At 42.4% G+C, this 18085-nt stretch overlaps 1 protein-coding gene across 1 annotated transcript in view; it reads left to right on the top strand.

Moving 5' to 3' along the window:
* Positions 1-3416: 3416 nt before the first annotated feature.
* The window catches only part of CLMP (CXADR like cell adhesion molecule), a 56808-nt gene continuing 42139 nt past the window's right edge, over positions 3417-18085 (top strand). Inside the window, exon 1 of the mRNA XM_083481147.1 lies at positions 3417-3836. Coding sequence (XP_083337273.1) covers positions 3809-3836 — 28 coding nt within the window. The 5' untranslated portion in view covers positions 3417-3808. The remainder of the gene's footprint in view (positions 3837-18085) is intronic.

Here is an 18085-nt window from a genome sequence, read left to right as displayed (position 1 = left end):
TTACATTACAAATGCTCCTCTGAGTTCTCTTCCACAAGGATCAGTTAATAGCGGCAACGAAAGCTCATAAGCAATTTCAGCTTTACAATTGCTTCTGATCCTTTGCATCTATTTAGTCCAGCTATCTTTGAAGAGGGGAGGATACAGGATGGAAGCTTGTGATCCACCAGTCTATTAGAAATTCTATTTTCCTACTTCATTCAAGACCTAGCAATAGCTTTCATACAATACCTTTCATCTATCAGTCAGGGTGACTGTTATATATCTGGCAAAGCACCCAGTGGCTTTCCGCTTAGATCATCAGACGTTCTTTTCATTTTGATTTTAAACATCTTGTAGGCACACAACTAGAACCAGGTCAAAGGATTGGTACATCTAGCTAGTATCACCTGCTCTGATTGGTAGTGGCTCTCCAAGAACTCAGAAAGATCTCTTGCTCCTCACTTGCTAGCTCATCCTTTCCAAACTAGAGAAGCCTGAGATTGGTCCTGAAAGCTTCTCCATTCAAAGCCTATATTATGCGCACTATATTATGATGAAGAGAGTTCTACGGTCTCTCCCCATGGAAATTGGAAATCTGGTAAGAAGGCAGTCTCTCAGATATTTGGGTCCTATGTCCTACTCCCACCCCAGCTGCTACCACAGGGGTTTCTGAAGGACCATCTTGCCCTGAGAGTGGAGAAGAAGCAGTTTTGCTCATTCTAAGCAAACAGTTGCATTTCCCCTTTATTGCGACTTACAACAATAAGTGTCAATTTTGTCTTTTTAATGGGCTTTTGTGAATTGCTTTGTGAGGTTTGCCTGAAAAGTGGTATACAGTGGTACCTCGGGTTACAGACGCTTCAGGTTACATACGCTTCAGGTTACAGACTCCGCTAACCCAGAAATATCGCCTCGGGTTAAGAACTTTGCTTCAGGATGAGAACAGAAATCATGTAGCGGCGGTGCAGTAGCAGCAGGAGGCCCCATTAGCTAAAGTGGTGCTTCAGGTTAAGAACAGACCTCCAGGATGAATTAAGTTCTTAACCCAATATACCACTGTAAATAAATAGGGATGGACGGCCATTTTTCAACTGTTCAAATAGGATGTGAAGCAATTATTATAAACAAATGTTGGTATGTGTAAGTCGTATGACGATATAATCAACTCAAATAATACATAGCATTACCATGCAGAACTAAGAAAAAGTGTTCATTAATCTGTGCGGGGGGAAGCAGGGGACATGGAGTTGGGGGGGTTATCCCCCCCATTCCACCCAATTTTAAGCAACCGGACTGTGGAAATAAAAGAGTGATTAAAAGATTCTTAAGTGTGTTAAGTTGTGGGCGAACATAGCAGATGACACAGTGATTTCTCCAGAGGAGCTCTTTATTGTGATCACAGCCAAATAAGGCTAATCTAAAGGGGCAATTGCGAAAAGAGAATCATAGGAATCATCTGTTGTCTGGTATTAACTTGCTCATCCCATGAGTGAGATCTAACTGCTGTGTTGTATTGTTTTTGACTGCTTTTGTTGTATTTTTCACGTCTCCTTCAGAGACATGTGTGGAAGGCGATAGATCGATTACTCAGCTTTCTGCAACCTGGAGACAGGGAGATGCAGGCATCTGAGCCGAGTTGTAGTGTCCACACAACACACACACTGCCCCTAAATCCAGGACCAGCCTAAACATCCAAACCAAAAATTGCCAGTGTTAGCAGCCACCCATTGGTCTTTCCACTGCTGAGCTGAGTGATATTTGAGGCTACTGGAGTTTGAAAGGAAGGCAGCACTCTGAAAGGAGCAGGAAGGCAGATCTTTTTTAAAAAGCCCATCCATTCTTTGTCCCCACTTGAGTGGGACCAAAAGTTGCAACAAACAATGAGGTGTGTATGTGTGTGTGTGATCCTGCCAAACCCAGGAGGCTTTCAAATACCAGTAACAGTAGGGTACGAATAAGCTGAAGTACAGAAATACCACAGGCTAGCTTGTACTCTGGTTGGGTGAATGAAACTGATTTGGTTGACCTTCTACATCATGGGTAGGCAAACTAAGGCCTGGGGGCCAGATCCGGCCCAATTGCCTTTTAAATCTGGCCTGCAGACAGTCCGGGAATCACGTGTTTTTACATGAGTCGAATGTGTGCTTTTATTTAAAATGCATCTCTGGGTTATTTTGGGGGCATAGGAATTCGTTCATTTATTTCCCCCCCCCAAATATAGCCCCCCACAAGGTCTAAGGGACAGTGGACCCGCCCCCTGCTGAAAAAGTTTGCTGGCCCCTGTTCTACATGATACCACAGCTGCTACATAATGTAAGATATGTCCTGGAATTGAGGAAGGGGGGGGGGCACAATCAGTACTGTGACCTGTTAACAGCTACCTGTTGCTCTTCCCTCTGACTAGTTCAACCGATGATGTTGGCCAACAGGGATTTGTATGGGGAAAACCTAGACAAGAGGAAAAATGAGTCTAACTTCAATAATCCTCAAACCACTAGGCATCACATAGGTTTTTCCACATGTAAGACTGTGTAACCAGCGGTGTAGCTAGCCGCTCAGGCACCCAGGGCAGCGAGTGCACCCTACAGGCAGTGTGGAACCTGCAGGCACCCGAACCACCATGTCACTCCCAGGAGAGACGCATGGCTCGGGCACGCTGCAGGCCCCACAATAAGTGCAGTGCCCAGTGCCCCCCGCCCCCTTTGGTTCCGCCTCTGTGTGTAACACAGCCATAAAAGCATTCTCCCCTCCTGTTGTTTCCAGCAACTGGTATTCAGAAGCATTACTGTCTCAGATCATGAACGCAGGGCATAAGTATCATGGCTAGTAGCCACTGATAGCCTTCTCTTCCATGCATTTGTCCAATCCTCTTTTAAAGTCCTCCAGGTCGGTGGCCATTGCTGCCTCCTGTGGGAGTGAGTTCCATAGTTCAACTATGTGCTGTATGAGTGTTTTATCTATCCTGAATCTTCCAACATTCAGCTTCGCTCGATGTCCACACCTTCTAGCATTAGGAGAGAGAGTATTACTGTTCTTTTCCATGTCATTGGACTTCACTTTCTATCAGCCTCAACAGGATGGCCAAGGGGCAGGGATGATGGGAGCAGCTGCTGATGTTGTTATTAATATTTATTAAATTTATATCCTGCCCCTTGTTTCAAAGGTGCCCGGACTGGCAAACAACTGACAAAGCAATAAAAACATATTTAAAACATGCTGTTGAAGTTCAGCAACACCTGGAAAGCCACAGGGCCCCCCCTACTCGAGGGACAATTATTTTCCAATTTTAATCTACTTAACCATTTTGACACCAGTGCAATCTACTTGCTTTGCCACAGAACGTACAGTTGCTCTTTTACCAGGAGTAAGTAAGAGCTCACCACATGACCAGCCTTCACTGTTAATCCTGGCTGATGGTAGGGAGGGGCTGTTCTGGGATCCAGCCATATGGTTAAAATTGTGCGCTGTGTATTTTCCCTCCTCTTTTCTCTCTTTCTTTCCAGACATGAGAAATTACTCTCTGCAGCCATAGATGTGTCTCTCAGCTGCACCGCCTCTTGTCTTTCCTCTTCCAGATGCTGACAGGCTCCGAACCAGCGGACAGAGAGAAACAGGCTCTCCTCGTATCTGCATGGAAACTGGATGGGGGGAATGAATAGCAGAAGGGAAGAAGGAGCAAAGTTGGTTATTTTTCTGGCACATGGATGCAATTACATGGAGCACATTCCAGAGGCGTTACTTTGAATTCTGAGCAGGTCTGCCTGCCATTCCTGAGTGGAGAGAAGTAAAAAAAAGGGGGAAGAAAAGTCTCTCTCACAGAGACGGAATGTCTGCACTTTCTATCCTGTTTCTAGGTAAGTTGGAGGTTTTTTTTTTAGTCTTTTCTAAAAGGAAAAAAAAAATCCTAACAAAAGAGGAGTTGCAACCAGAACAGTAACTAGCAAGGGAGGGGCTCTTGGAAAAATAAGTTACTTTTTATGATTTAAAGCGGGGGGCTGGCATCGAAGTTTGTTGAGCATGGAGATCATCTGTTTTCAATTTCTTGGCATTTTTATTATTTTTATGGAGAACAAAAATAGGGGGGGGCAGTTAAAATTCAATTCGCATATCGGAATGAATAGCGTTTAAAGCATGAGGCTCTCTTCTCCTAAAGGTATGGGTTGTTGTTGTTTAACACAAAAAGCTGTTGAAGCTGTTTAATGTTAAATACGTCTCTTGGAGAAATCTTAAATGCTGCCTGCAGAGCTCACACACACATAAAAATGCTGAGGTTTTTAGGATACAAAGCCTTAGACAACTTTGCCATCCACACATTTGAACAACAAAGCATTGTTTCAAGATCAGTGGCCAATCTGCTCACTTTTGTGTATGTCGTTCTGCTCAGAAATTTATTTCTGATATTTTAAAGGAGCCCATTGTTTCCAACAGATACCATAGACAGCCCAAAATTAGAAACAGATGTGCTAAAAGTACATGGGAGGGAGGTGAAGAAGGGAGAAAGAGGGAGCGGGGATGCACGGGAGAAGAAAAGATAGACAAACTGAAGTGGGGAGCCAACAAAAGAGAGAAAATAAGAATGGGCTGAAGATAGGGGAAATCAAAGGGGAAGGAAACAACAGAAAGACAGTGGAAGAAAAGGAGAGTAATTTAACACATTACAGAGAGGAGAATCAGGTTTGCCACAGAGTCAACAGGGAACAGCAGCTAATAATGGCTTGCTGATGAGTGTACCTGTAAGATTCAAATTCTCCCAAATGTGTTGCTTACACCTTCACGCTTTCCATTTTTAGCTGCATAACTAAATTATATCTGGCATTTCAGCTGACTTTAAGCTACCTTGGGAAATCATTTATTTAAGTAGAGGGAGCTTATCCACTTACCTGGGAGTAAGCCCCACCAAACTCAATGGGACTTTCCTCTGAGCAGACATGAACAGAATTACATGGTTATGCATGTTCTTAAATCTCTTCCATTGAAATCAATGGGACTTCTAAGTGTTTAACTTGAGCTGGATTGTGTCCAGTGTGCGAAAGGACCAGAAAGGCAGGGAGAGAAATCCAGGGGAATCAGTGAAGCACGGAAAATTATTCAATAGTCTATTTAAAATGCTTTTTTATAATACATGTTATCACCGTCAGCTACTTATACTACAACAAAAGATTGATAATTATTTGCCATAGATGGCAAAAAAACACACACAACAACACCAAAAAGCTGCTGACTGTTGTGTCATCTGCATAGCAGGCAAACTAAGTTAGTACCGATACGTCCCATATAAAAGATTCTCTGTAAAATGGAGGAGGTAAAAAGATGGAGGAAATGATTAAGAAAGGCAGGCTTGAGTAAAATGAGACGAAGGCTGGCCTCCCTTGTGACTGAGTCAGCGGCAGCCTCCTTCTCCACCTCTCCAGAGACATCACAGTGTGGAGAACAAGCTTTCCCCTCAATTCCACTTTCCACATTGGATTGACAAGCAGGCAGCTCTGTGAAAAATCCCGTATCAGCGCATCGCAAAGGGCTGCTATGCCTTCATCCCTCCTCACCAGTCTGGAAGACCCAGAGTAGAATCACAGAATCATAGAATCATAGAGTTGGAAGAGACCACAAGGGCCATCGAGTCCAACCCCCTGCCAAGCAGGAAACACCATCAGAGCACTCCTGACATATGGTTGTCAAGCCTCTGCTTAAAGACCTCCAAAAAAGGAGACTCCACCACACTCTTTGGCAGCAAATTCCACTGTCGAACAGCTCTTACTGTCAGGAAGTTCTTCCTAATGTTTAGGTGGAATCTTCTTTCTTGTAGTTTGGATCCATTGCTCCATGTCCGCTTCTCTGGGGCAGCAGAAAACAACCTTTCTCCCTCCTCTATGTGACATCCTTTTATATATTTGAACATGGCTATCATATCACCCCTTAACCTCCTCTTCTCCAGGCTAAACATGCCCAGCTCCCTTAGCTGTTCCTCATAAGGCATCATTTCCAGGCCTTTGACCATTTTGGTTGCCCTCCTCTGGACACGTTCCAGCTTGTCAGTGTCCTTCTTGAACTGTGGTGCCCAGAACTGGACACAGTACTCCAGGTGAGGTCTGACCAGAGCAGAATACAGTGGCACTATTACTTCCCTTGATCTAGATGCTATACTCCTATTGATGAGGCCCAGAATTGCATTGGCTTTTTTAGTAGATTCAGAGACGACTCCTCTTTTAGGAAAGCTGGTGGACATAAGAAAATAGCAAGAGCTTGCTGGATCAAGCCAAAGGCCCATCTGGTCCAGGATCCTGCTTTCAGAGTGGCCACCCAGATGCCTGTGTGACGGTGACAACTCAATCACAAGAGCAACCTCCTCCCCATGGTTTTCCAGTAACTAGTATTCAGAAGCATTACCACCCAGAGAGGGTACTGAGGATGGAAACATGAGGAAGGACAGAGTACAAGTTTTTGCTAGCTGATGCATGTGCCCTCTCTCATTAGCCTTGGTGCCAAGTCCCAATACAGAGTAGGTTGGGTACGGGAGTATTTCACATTTCCCAACCTTCTGGGCACATCAGACTTAAACAGAAGACTGGCAACCAATATCTTGCACTTGTTTTAGCCCCAACATGGCACAAACTTTTTTTGCCAAAATCTACAACAATTCAAATGCAGCTTACTCGCAGGAAATGTGATATGCACTGATGGAATACAATGGGAACAAATTAAGTACAAATGGGTAAAAACTGCTTTATGACCCACCCAAAAGACTAATGGAGACACTCCATATTAAGGTTGTTGGGTTCAGGCTCTGTTTGTAGGATACCTGAAGGCAATTTGGCCTGCTGCTGTGGGAAGGAGGATGCTGGAGTAAATGGGTTTTTGGCATGATCCAGCAGAGCTCATAATATGAGGTTTCTTCTGTACGCAGTGTTTGTCCCCTAGTTTTCACATTTTGTGGCCATTTGAATGGAATCACAATACCGGGGAGTTTCCCCCCTCCTCTGGGATAATATCAGGGATTTGTAACCATTCTATGCCCAATAATGGATAAACTGAGCAATGGCCAGCCCTCAAGATAGAAGGCCAGTTCACTAGCAGGAACACAAGCAGAGTATGAAGAGTTGTAGTTCTGTTCATATACGTATCTCAAAGGCAAGAGGATGGAAATTACAACAGGACAGCGCAACGTATAAATTTGTGGGCAAATGTTACCAGAAATGCAAATTTTCCATACATTCACTTTTAGCGCAGCACACACCCATCCTCATATTTCTTTGCAACAATTTAACTATGCCCATGTCGCTCCTGCTGAAGAAATTTATGCTTGTATTTCATTTCCACTTTGTGCAAGGTTAAAGGCTATAACCAAATTGTACATTTCTTTGGTAGAAAAGAATGCCTTTTAAGATGTACGTTTTCAGGTGTATTGCGCAGTTGGGCAAAGTAACAAAAATAAAGGAGTTCCAAGAGCTGTGCTGCGCTACTATTCTGAAAATGCTGCAGGAGACTTCACTATGCAAGTTCTGTCCCATACTAGTAAAACTTAGAAGATGATAAGTCAACACACTCAACATGGTCCTACGTGTACAAAATTTGCTGAAGTTAGGAGTCCCAATATCCAGTAGTGTTGGCACAAAAAGAAGTTCCAATTATTTCAGTACCTATTATTATTACTAACAACAATGGGTCATAGCCAAATGAAGAGTTTCACAGGGACAAGGACTTTTAGCTGCGCAATGGCATTTCCCTGCCCACTATTCTCCCTGTGTGCCACTGTGCCCTCAGTAAATCTGCTCCAGACATTAGGGTTCCACAAACTCCTGCAGATTTATGAAGGCAGGGCAGATCACATACATAGAGGAGAGGGCAGGTTACCCATAGAGAATACAGAGCAGGCATAGGCAAACTCCAGCCCTCCAGATGTTTGGGACTACAATTCCCACCATCCCTAGCTAACAGGACCAGTGGTCAGGGATGATGGGAATTGTAGTCCCAAACATCTGGAGGGCTGGAGTTTGCCTATGCCTGGTACAGAGGATAGAAGCATGAGGAATGATGGAGGACAAAAAATTGGTAGCTGATAATAGTTCTTGCAGTAGAGAAACTGTTTCGTTTGATACCACCCAACATTTTCAAGACACTTCCAAGCTGAAGTTCTCAAAGCACCTCCTTGTTTTCTTTAGATTCTGGTATGCTGAACAAGTCTTATGAATGCTCCAATGCATACCTAGATCTGGGCATAGAGATACCCTGGAGCTGTAAGGTCTGAAACAGGGTGTCACTGATTGTATTTGGCATGTTTGATAATCTGGCCCATTATACAAATCTGCATAATTTATTCCAGTCACAGGAGATGTCTTTTCTGGCTGTAGAACTTGGACTTACATAGCACAATCCCACACAGAGACATACACACATTGCATTGTTAATTTCCCATGTTCCATCAATCTAGTAATGTATATAATGAGCTAAAATCAGCTATTCGTTGGGGCGTGGGGGCGTGGAATAAGGCTGTTTTATTCGCTGATGTTTCCTTGTGCATTCAATTGTTTACACAGCTAATGGATTAGGGCTTGCTCTATAGCCAGAAGTATATGCTTGTAGCCATTTGAGGACAGGCATGTAGTTTTATTAGGTTTTGTAAAACAAAGCATGGTCAGATAAGATGGGGGGGGGGGAGGGTTGACAAGAGACTTGTGGAAAAGGAATCCTAAATCCTACAAGCAATAGTGAGAACCAGATTCCCTTGCCCTCAATGCTGAAGCTGCTAAGCAATGCTCCTGCAGGGTATATCCTACACATGGCATTTCAAATGAAGGTGTTAATTGGATTATCTGTGGTGGAAGATTTGCTGGCACTTGCTGTATTCTATCATCATCAATGGCAGTTGGATTATTATATATTCCAGATGGAGGGGGTGTGTGAGAGAGAAAGCAACAGCCTCTCTCTCTAAAAAAAAAAAAGCATAGCACTCTGGGCTACAGAAAGATTTCATTTGCCCCTATTTAGGGCTTTTATTTATTTGTTTGTTTGCAGTTATATCTCGTCTTTTTCTCCAAGAAGCTCAAGGTGGTTTACATAGGCCTCCCTCTCCACATTTAATCCCAACAACAAGCATGCGAAGTAAATTAGGCTGAGAGGCAGTGACAGTCATGGAGTGAGCTTTGTGGCCAAGTGGGGATTTGAACCCTGACTGCCCACATCCTGGTTCAAAACTCTAACCACTACACAACACTGACTCTTCAACACCACACCTGTTCGTTTGTGTGCTAAGTTTGAAAGAGGCCCACTTACAGACCCCATTTATATAGCAGTTTAGAGGTGCAAATCCAAAAAGTCACTGTTAGAAACCATCGTTAATGGGACACTCAAAAAGATAGGACATTGTGCTTCACACTTAAGGTGATACAGTCCATGACAGGATCTCGAAAGGCCTAATTTGGAGGCTGTTTCAACAAACGACTCTTTTTCGGTTTTTGTTTTCCCCCGTCTCTGTAAATCGGGTCAAAGTGCTACATTGACTAGAAAGTATATTTGATTTCTAAACAGGTTCTCTTGCACTTTTTTTTATAGTGCATAAACACCACCCATCCATTATTCATCTTAAACTAAGAAGTGTTCTTGGTGCCATTTGTGCAAGTGTCCCTATCTTTCACCTTCCCCTCAGGGCTTTGTAAACTGGCAATCTCTTCTCACATCTTGTGTTAAGTCCCAGGTACAATTATTATATATGCATAGTGTATGCATGTCTATGACATCCCTGATTCCAATTGGGTCTCTGGATCAAGCACAAATTTAAAAAAAGGAAAAGAAAAGAAAGCTCAATTCCTTCCCCAGGCTGTTTCCTAGGACAAGCATCAGGAGAGCAGGGCGGCACTCCTCCATTCTGTACATATTTATGAGACATGCGCTGGATGCTTTGTACAGTTGAGTCTGCCGAGTATATTTTTTTAAAAAAAGAGCCTTGATAAAAATTTTAAGGGCTATGGAAATGTTTAATATAGAGCTGAACTCTCCTTCAGAGCAAAGAAGCAGAGGAACACCAGGAAGTATTGAATAGAGCTTTGAGAAACCAAGCAGAAATGTATAGCCAAGAACATTTTCCTCTCCAACCCATTCAAGCTGCAATTTATTTTTATTTATTTTTAAATTGATTAATTAATTAAAATTACAGGGCTTTCAACCTTGAAGGCAAATCGCTTTGTGACTGCATTGTTTAAATTTAGGTTCTGTTTTGTGGGGGATTGTTAGACTTCAAGCAAAAGCCTCAGAGCACAGGGGCTGTCACTTCCGATTACTTCCAGTGCCACTTCCAATTATTTCCAATCACCATTCTTGAGACAGGAGGGAAATTGAGCCAGATTCTTTATCATCATGCTTCCCACCCAACCCACCTCCTGAACAAAAGGACAATTTTCCAAAGTGCTGCCAAGATGGACCAAAGGGGGGTATCCAGAGTAGATTCCGTTGTGGGGTCTACCTGAAATAATGCAGAGCAAATCCCGCCAAGGCAGACTGAACTAAACAGGAACTGTGATCAAAGTGCTGTAGACTTTGGAGTCTTTTGTATGAAATAAGTCATGGGTAGGCAAACTAAGGCCTGGGGGCCAGATCTGGCCCAATCGCCTTCTAAATCCGACCCACAAATGGTCAGTGTGTTTTTACCTGAGTAGAATGTGCAGTTTTATTTAAAATGCATCTCTGGGTTATTTGTGGGACCTGCCTGTTGTTTTTACACGTGTAGAATGTGTGTTTTTATTTAAAATGCATCTCTGGGTTATTTGTGGGGCTTAGGAATTCGTTCATTTCCCCCCTTCAAAATATAGTCTGGCCCCCCACAAGGTCTAAGGGACAGTGGACCGGCCCCCTGCTGAAAACATTTGCTGACCCCTAAAATAAGCACTCAACTGAAATCTGAACAATATTCCAGTGCTGGCAAATTTGAACTCCCCTTTCAACAAAATGTTCAGTTTTTGTGTGTGTCACAGGATATTACCATGTACTCCATTAGAAAACAGTGATGTATAGTGATTACGCTATGGATATCTTGAAAATTAAGATTGGCTGCTTATTTGTGAGTTTTAACAGCTCACACTGCATGAGCAATGAACTCATGTGATACTGTAGCAGCAATTTGCTTCATTTTCACTCCCCCCCACCCCAATGACACTAGGACCATTTCAATGAGTGACAATATCATTTGGTTTCTATGAGGGGGTTTCATATCTTCTTACTACAATGTGGGAATCAGCTCTCAGTGTCTCAGGACGAGTAATCCACCAGTGGACTACTGGCCTGGGAAAATTACAATGGAGCTGGGATTATCCAAACAATGCTAGACTGAGTGGGCCTTATGCTGGTACAGTGGTACCTCTAGATACGAACGGGATCCATTCCGGAGCCCCGTTCGCATCTAGAAGCAAATGCAACTAGTGATGGCATGTCTGCGCATGCGCGCGTCACTTTTCACCACTTATGCGCATGCGCGTGACATAATTTTGAGCATCTGCGCATGCGCAAGCGGCGAAACCCGGAAGTAACGCGCTCCGTTAATTCTGGGTTGCCGCAGAGCGCAACTCGAACGCGCTCAACTCAAAGCGTATTCAACCCGAGTATGACTGTATTCTTCAGGAAGAGTTTATACTCAGAGTGTATAATCACTTAAAGCTGAAGGCATAACAAATATGTGTTAAGAATCCTGTGTAGGATCCTCTGTAAATTAAACAAGACACTGGTGAACAATATCAATCAGCCAACCAACCAACCAACCAACCAACCAACCAACCAATCAATCAAGGCTGAAGTAAGCGAGGGCCTCCTTCAACAGATGCGCTCAGATGTCCTTCATAAGACTGGGGCACAGCAAGCGTTGGAACAGTTTTCACAATACCAGAAAGTAGAACTACTTCAAAAGCAGCTTAGGGGAGATTAAAATCAGTTAGGAGGAGATCATAGCCACGGCTTGCAAATTTCATTAGTTTTAATCTCTTCAACCATAAAAGGAACAATAACTGTGACTTGGCTCCTGACGCTCTTAGGTGCTTCATCAGGTTGTGTCTGAAGCAAGCTGAAACCTGTCAGAAGAACTGGAGATGAGAATTAGTGTACAGGGAATTCAAAGATACAAATTGAAGGAACAACACTAGAACGCTTGCCTATTTCTCAGCTCTCTCCTTATACCCAAACTTTTCTTGTTTCTAAAAAGCATCAAATTAATCAAAACAGGTGGGAGGATTGTACCCCTTGTTTCAGTTTTAGGCCTAATTCTGCATCCTATGAACCTTACTCATATATGCTATAAATAGCATATGAGGCATGTTGATAGGTTTTTCTTACTTAGTTCAGGGTGTGAAAATGCCCTTTGTGGTGTGTGCCAAATAAACCAGAAAAGGTTGCTCACTGGACAGTGGCTGACAGGTTAAGTAAAGTTCAGTCTTGATTTCTGTGGAGTAAAGTTTCCAGAGGAACTCACTCCTTGACTTTTGAGTGGCTGATCCATAAATCTGTATGTCACAAATTCAACAAAGGAATCCATTGAAAACAGCTGTTTTGCCTATCTTGACTCATAAACTATAATTTGTGAACATCCAAAGAAGCTGAGTGTTGGAAGATTTCAGGACAGTTGAAGGAAATGACTTCTTCACACAGCTCATAGTGAAACTATGCAGCTCACTCCCACAGGAGGCAGTGATGGCCAATAACTTGGAAGGCTTTAAAAGTTGTTGTTGGCATCTTGAGAGACCATGGAGTGTGCCTCCAGGGGTGAACTCAAACCGCTTTAGTGCTGAAGTGATCTCCCCAGGTTGGAACTGGCAGAAATGACTGGCAGAATCCGGGACCTGGGAGAGGAGACAGTGGAAGAGGACTGGAAAAAGTTTAAGGACTACTTGCAAAAGCATTGCAAATTGTATGAATGTTAAGATGATGCAGGATAGAAAATAATCTGGCATTAGTAGATTAGTGGAAAGATGTACGAAAATAAGCTAACCCTAAAAACAAGGTTGAAATTTTGATTAACAGTAGGTTAAATTTAAATATCTAAATATTTGAAAATAAAGTTCAAAATTGGAGATATAATTTCTGAAAATTATATAATAAGATTTGAAAGAAGGTGCAGTACTGCTGAATATAATTTTATAAATGGGAACGCAGGAAAGGGAGATGTGAGGAAGTCCGAAAGGAAGGTTTATGGAAGTTTGGTTTAATGAAAAGTAATTATGCTTTATTGTATTTGTTCTCTGTTTGTTTTTTCTGTTTTATCTTTTTTTCTTTTTTCAAGTTGGTGATGGTGCTTTATGTGTTGGGTGATGTATTGTTTAAAACCTTTAATAAATATCTTTAAAAAAAATATGTGATCTCCCCAGGGCACAAGCCTGAGCAGTGTGTATGGAGGTCTTGGGCTGCCCATAGGGCAAGACACACGCACCCCAGGCTCGCTGATGTGGTTCAAGGAAAGCAGAACAATGCATTTAGCACCAGCTTGGCTGCAGGAATTGCCAGGAGGAGGTGTACTAGGCACCATCCAACTGTCTTAGGGACTCCACTCCAGAATTGTGTGCGGTATACTCTTTAGCCTTTCTTCTCCCAAAGAGAAGAAGTGAAGTTTTCCTTCTCTGAGATGGGCTACTTTCTCAGGTTCACGAGCCCCTTCTGCCCCTCACTTCCCTCTATAGCACGTGCAGAAACCTCCTTCTTGACCGTTGGACCCACTATTGGTCTCATCCACTCAATCTGCCAGAGCCTGTCTTTGCATGCAGGGGAAGTCCCTAACTCACCGAGGGTTTGATACCCAGCAGCAACCCTCACTTGGTTTAGCCAGCCAGTCGAAGCCGTTCCTGGGGTGTGCTGACAGCTTCTAGGAGCCATAGATGAGAGCTGAGTGCAGGGTGGAGACCAAAGGTGGAAAAACTATCCCATACTGGTCAGAGTCTTCTGTTTTGCATCTGGCTTACCATTATCAAACAAACCAAACCATTATCCACCCACCCCCAATGAGCTATCACCAAGTTGGCTTCACGAAGAAACTAACTGGTATTATTTCTAGCTATTACTAAATTCTTGAAATTATGAGTTTGCTCAAATTCTAACCTTTTACTGAATCTAGAGGTTTGGGGGGCCTTGCCTCCCCGAACCTTATAACAATATATACTTGCTTGAATGGAATTCATCAGGTTTGTTAATATAAGACTTTGGGTGGCAAAATGGATTATATTGAAACATTATACAGTGGTATCTCGGGTTAAGAACTTAATTTGTTCTGGAGGTCCATTCTTAACCTGAAACTGTTCTTAACCTGAGGTACCACTTTAGTTAATGGGGCTTCCTACTGCCACCGCGCAATTTCTGTTCTCATCCTGAAGCAAAGTTCTTAAACCCGAGGTACTATTTTTGGGTTAGTGGAGTCTGTAACCTGAAGCGTCTGTAACATGAAGCATCTGTAACCCGAGGTACCACTGTATAAGATATTAGATTGCTGAATTAAAACTTTTTTTCAAAAGGTTATACTATTTATCATATAGCTACAGCATTATTTGTGGAAGATGGATCATGGAACTGCTGAGCGCTAGAGGCACAGAATGTTCAAATCAGGTCCCAAGTGCACTTTCAAAAGTGAAAGAAGGAACACATTTTAGCCTATAACAGGTCACCTCCAAATGCTATTAATGCAATAGGAAAAGAGCTTTTTTAAAAAGTATACCTTTTGTTCAGTGTCTTTATGCGGTTCTTTAATTACATGTTAATATGTTGAAAATTCAAACATCAGTTTTAAAATCACATTTTAAAATGCCCCCAAAACTCCATCTAAGGTCATCTAATTTCAATGAATTATAGACTAGGCTCTTATTTTTGTTAAACACGTTTATGGTTGGGGGTGGGGGGGAGAGAAAATAAGCTTCAACCTCCTCAATGCTTTCATTGCAGTTGCTTCTAATTTTATTATTATTTTTTAAATTAGGTGTGGTACTGATATCTTGGCAAAAGTGCTGCAGGCGTCAGCACAAAATGGCTGCTAGGGGCAGAACAAAAGAGGTGACAGTACTCAGAACAGTACTGGCGAATACTATCACAAGAAAAAGTACTGAGCCTCTGAAAGCCAGTTTCCCCATCAGTGACCTGAACTTCAATGAAACATAGGATAGCAGCAGCATGCCCAGGGCATTAGTAAGAACAAAGAGTCTTGTGACATCTAAGACTAACACATTTATTTTGACATAAGCTTTTGTGGAGTATAGCCCACTTCATCAGATGCATCTGATAAAAATCGACTCTTGTGCATGAAAGCTAACGCCACGATAAATTTGCTAGTCTTTAAGGTGCTGCAAGATTCTTTGTTATTACAGATGCTTTTTAACTAGATTTGCAGCAATCAGAGAGAGTTCAAAGGAGGTTCCAAGCGTAAAAAGAGAAGCCCATTACATGAGGTGGTACAGAAAATACTAGTCGTGGAAATACAATGACAGAGTATGAGAAAGTTTGAGGATTCCAAGGTCATTTGCTTTGAAGCTAATGATCCTGTAATACACAGTAATACACTAATTACTTTAACTCATTCTCCAATTTAGCAATGCCCTGGGCATGCTGCTGCAATTCTAGGCTAGTGAATGCACATCCATTAGTAAATGAACCTACTGAAAGAAACAGGGTGCATCAATTTCTTGGTTTTTCATGGTTCCCCCCCACCATGCTATTGTAGCTTCCTTTTTAAACCATATGTGGAGAATAGACTAAAAAACCCCTATCATTATAGATATAGGTGTAGCAGTGCCAGAAAGAAAACATCATTGGACACTATCTGCGCTGGTAGTTCACAACACAGAGACAAAAACAGGTTAGCTGCATTTTTAAATGATTATTTGAGAGGCTTGTTAAGTCATCTTTGAAACGGAAGTATTTTCTCAATGTCACATTGTCTGATAAAATCAGCTGAAAACATGCACAATAAAAACGGCACACCTCGATAAGCAGAGACAATAAAACCAAATCTATTTCAGCAAGCCAGTCAACAGAAACTAAAATAGGCTACTGCACCCACAATCAAAAGCCGTCTGAAAGAAATAATGTCATTAGGATCTGCCTGAAAGACAAAGGGTATTGCACATTTCCCAAGAATGAGTGTTCTGCTGGGACCACCACTAAAAAGGTCCTGTCTCTCACACCTGCCAAACTAACCTAACCCTTCCTGGATGGTACCTGGCCATCCTTAAAGCATTTCCTTGCCCAGAATGACATTATGTTGGATCTCACATTTACTGCAATGCATTCAAGGTGGGGTACCCACATAGTTTGTCTGGAGGCTGCCACTAATGCAGAATATGGCACCTAGGCTGCTTGTGAGGCAAACTACGGCCAGTTTATAACACCCCTTGACTGTATAATCTGCTCTGGCGTTGAAGGTTTAGGGAATCGGGAGGCTGCCTTACCCTCTCTTCACGCAGTAGGTTATTGTGTTGTTCAGGAGAATCTCTCCTTGCAGTTCTAAAATATTAGAAGTCTGATCCAAAACAATTCAGAGCAGGGCTTTCAGCATGGCTGTTCCTGTTTTGTGAAACAGCATTCCAGTGTGGGCACCTAACAATGGACAACATTCTTAGCTTCATTAGCTACAAACCCCAAAGTGCCAAAGTTTTTGAAGTCATTTTGTAGGGTTTTGTGACCTAAACTCTTCCTTTTGTTGGCTCCCCTAAGCTGAGTAATTCATACTAACCAGGATTCATAGGTACCACCCAGAAATCCAACCCTGTCTGATTCGCGCCAAACTGGTGCCAAAGTTTTGGAGTAGTTTTCTAGGGTTTGTAGCACAAACCCCACATTTTTAGTGCCCCCCAAACTGAGCAACTGATTTTCAAACACTGTGTACTGCCACCCAGAACCTAAACACCTAAGTAAATCCCGGTGAGTTCATTGCAATTTAGATCAATATAAGTATACTAGCACAGCATAATCCATAGCAAGTCTACTCTGTAGTAAATTGCTTCAGGGTTGCAATCTTTAAACATGTTTACCAGTAAGTAAATCCAATGTGAAATCAACTGGATCTAGTCTATAATTTTAGGTTTGCTGTTTTAATCTGGTCTAGAAGTAGTGACTAAACAAATGGAGTATAATTAATTGTGCAGTATTCGTAAGAAAACAAAAACCCACAAAAAATACAATTAGCAAGGGGTTCTCAGTTTTAACTGAATAAGAACAGTCTATCCCAACTGTGTTGAATTTTTAAGATTAACCAGTTCAGGCTCCACTCCTGTACATACTTATCAGGAATGGAATTCAGTTGACTTACTTCTAAGTAATGTATTTTCACACAATTATCCAGAGCTGACCTGAGATATTTTGCTGCACAAGGAGGGGTGACCAGTGACCCCACACCCACATCCCAAATCAGGGTGCATGATAGCAAAGGATGGCCAGTTTCTTCTAGCACCTGAGGCAGAAAACCCCAAAAGTGCCTCTCCTGCTCCTTGTCCATAAAAAATACCACAATAATAAATTAAAATATTTTGCAACTTGCTGCCCCTTTCATATAATCCAAAGTCAGCAACCTGAGGCAGCCATCCAATTTGAATTGGACAGTGCTGGATTTCTGGGTGATACCTAGACTATGACCCCCAGGTAGATTATCAATTACACAGTTTGGGGGGGATGCTACAAAATGCGGGTTCACACTACAAAACCCTCCAAAATGACTACAAATCTTTGGCACCGGTTTGGAGGTGATCCAAAATTCCAGGGTTCATAGTTAATAAAGCTGACATTCTTTAAGTCTCTGCTTTGGGTGCTTATTTGTATTATTTCACCCAACCTTCAACTGTTGTTTTTGTTGTATGGTTGTAAATTGCCTTGGAATTTATATGAAAGGGATGGGGTGTGGGTGGTGTATAAGCGATCATGCAGAATTGCAAATCATCAACAGTTATTAAACTCATCAGTAAAGACAGCCATCAAACTGCCATCTTTCCAGCACCAAAATGAGAAGGTAGCAGCATTTCCATGGACTGTTCATTTCTAAGCCTTTTCTTATGTCCTAACCTGACCCGCACAAAACAGCAGAAAATGAGGCACCGGGGTTCCTATTTAATCATGCACTTCCCTGTCAAGAGCTGGAAATGTATGCAGACCAATAGCACAACAG

The sequence above is a fragment of the Podarcis liolepis genome, assembly GCF_965112155.1.
Source record: "Podarcis liolepis genome assembly, chromosome: 16".
Taxonomy (NCBI): Eukaryota; Metazoa; Chordata; class Lepidosauria; order Squamata; family Lacertidae; genus Podarcis; species Podarcis liolepis.
Note: the sequence above shows the minus strand (reverse complement) of the source record. Positions and strands in the feature narration are given on the sequence as shown.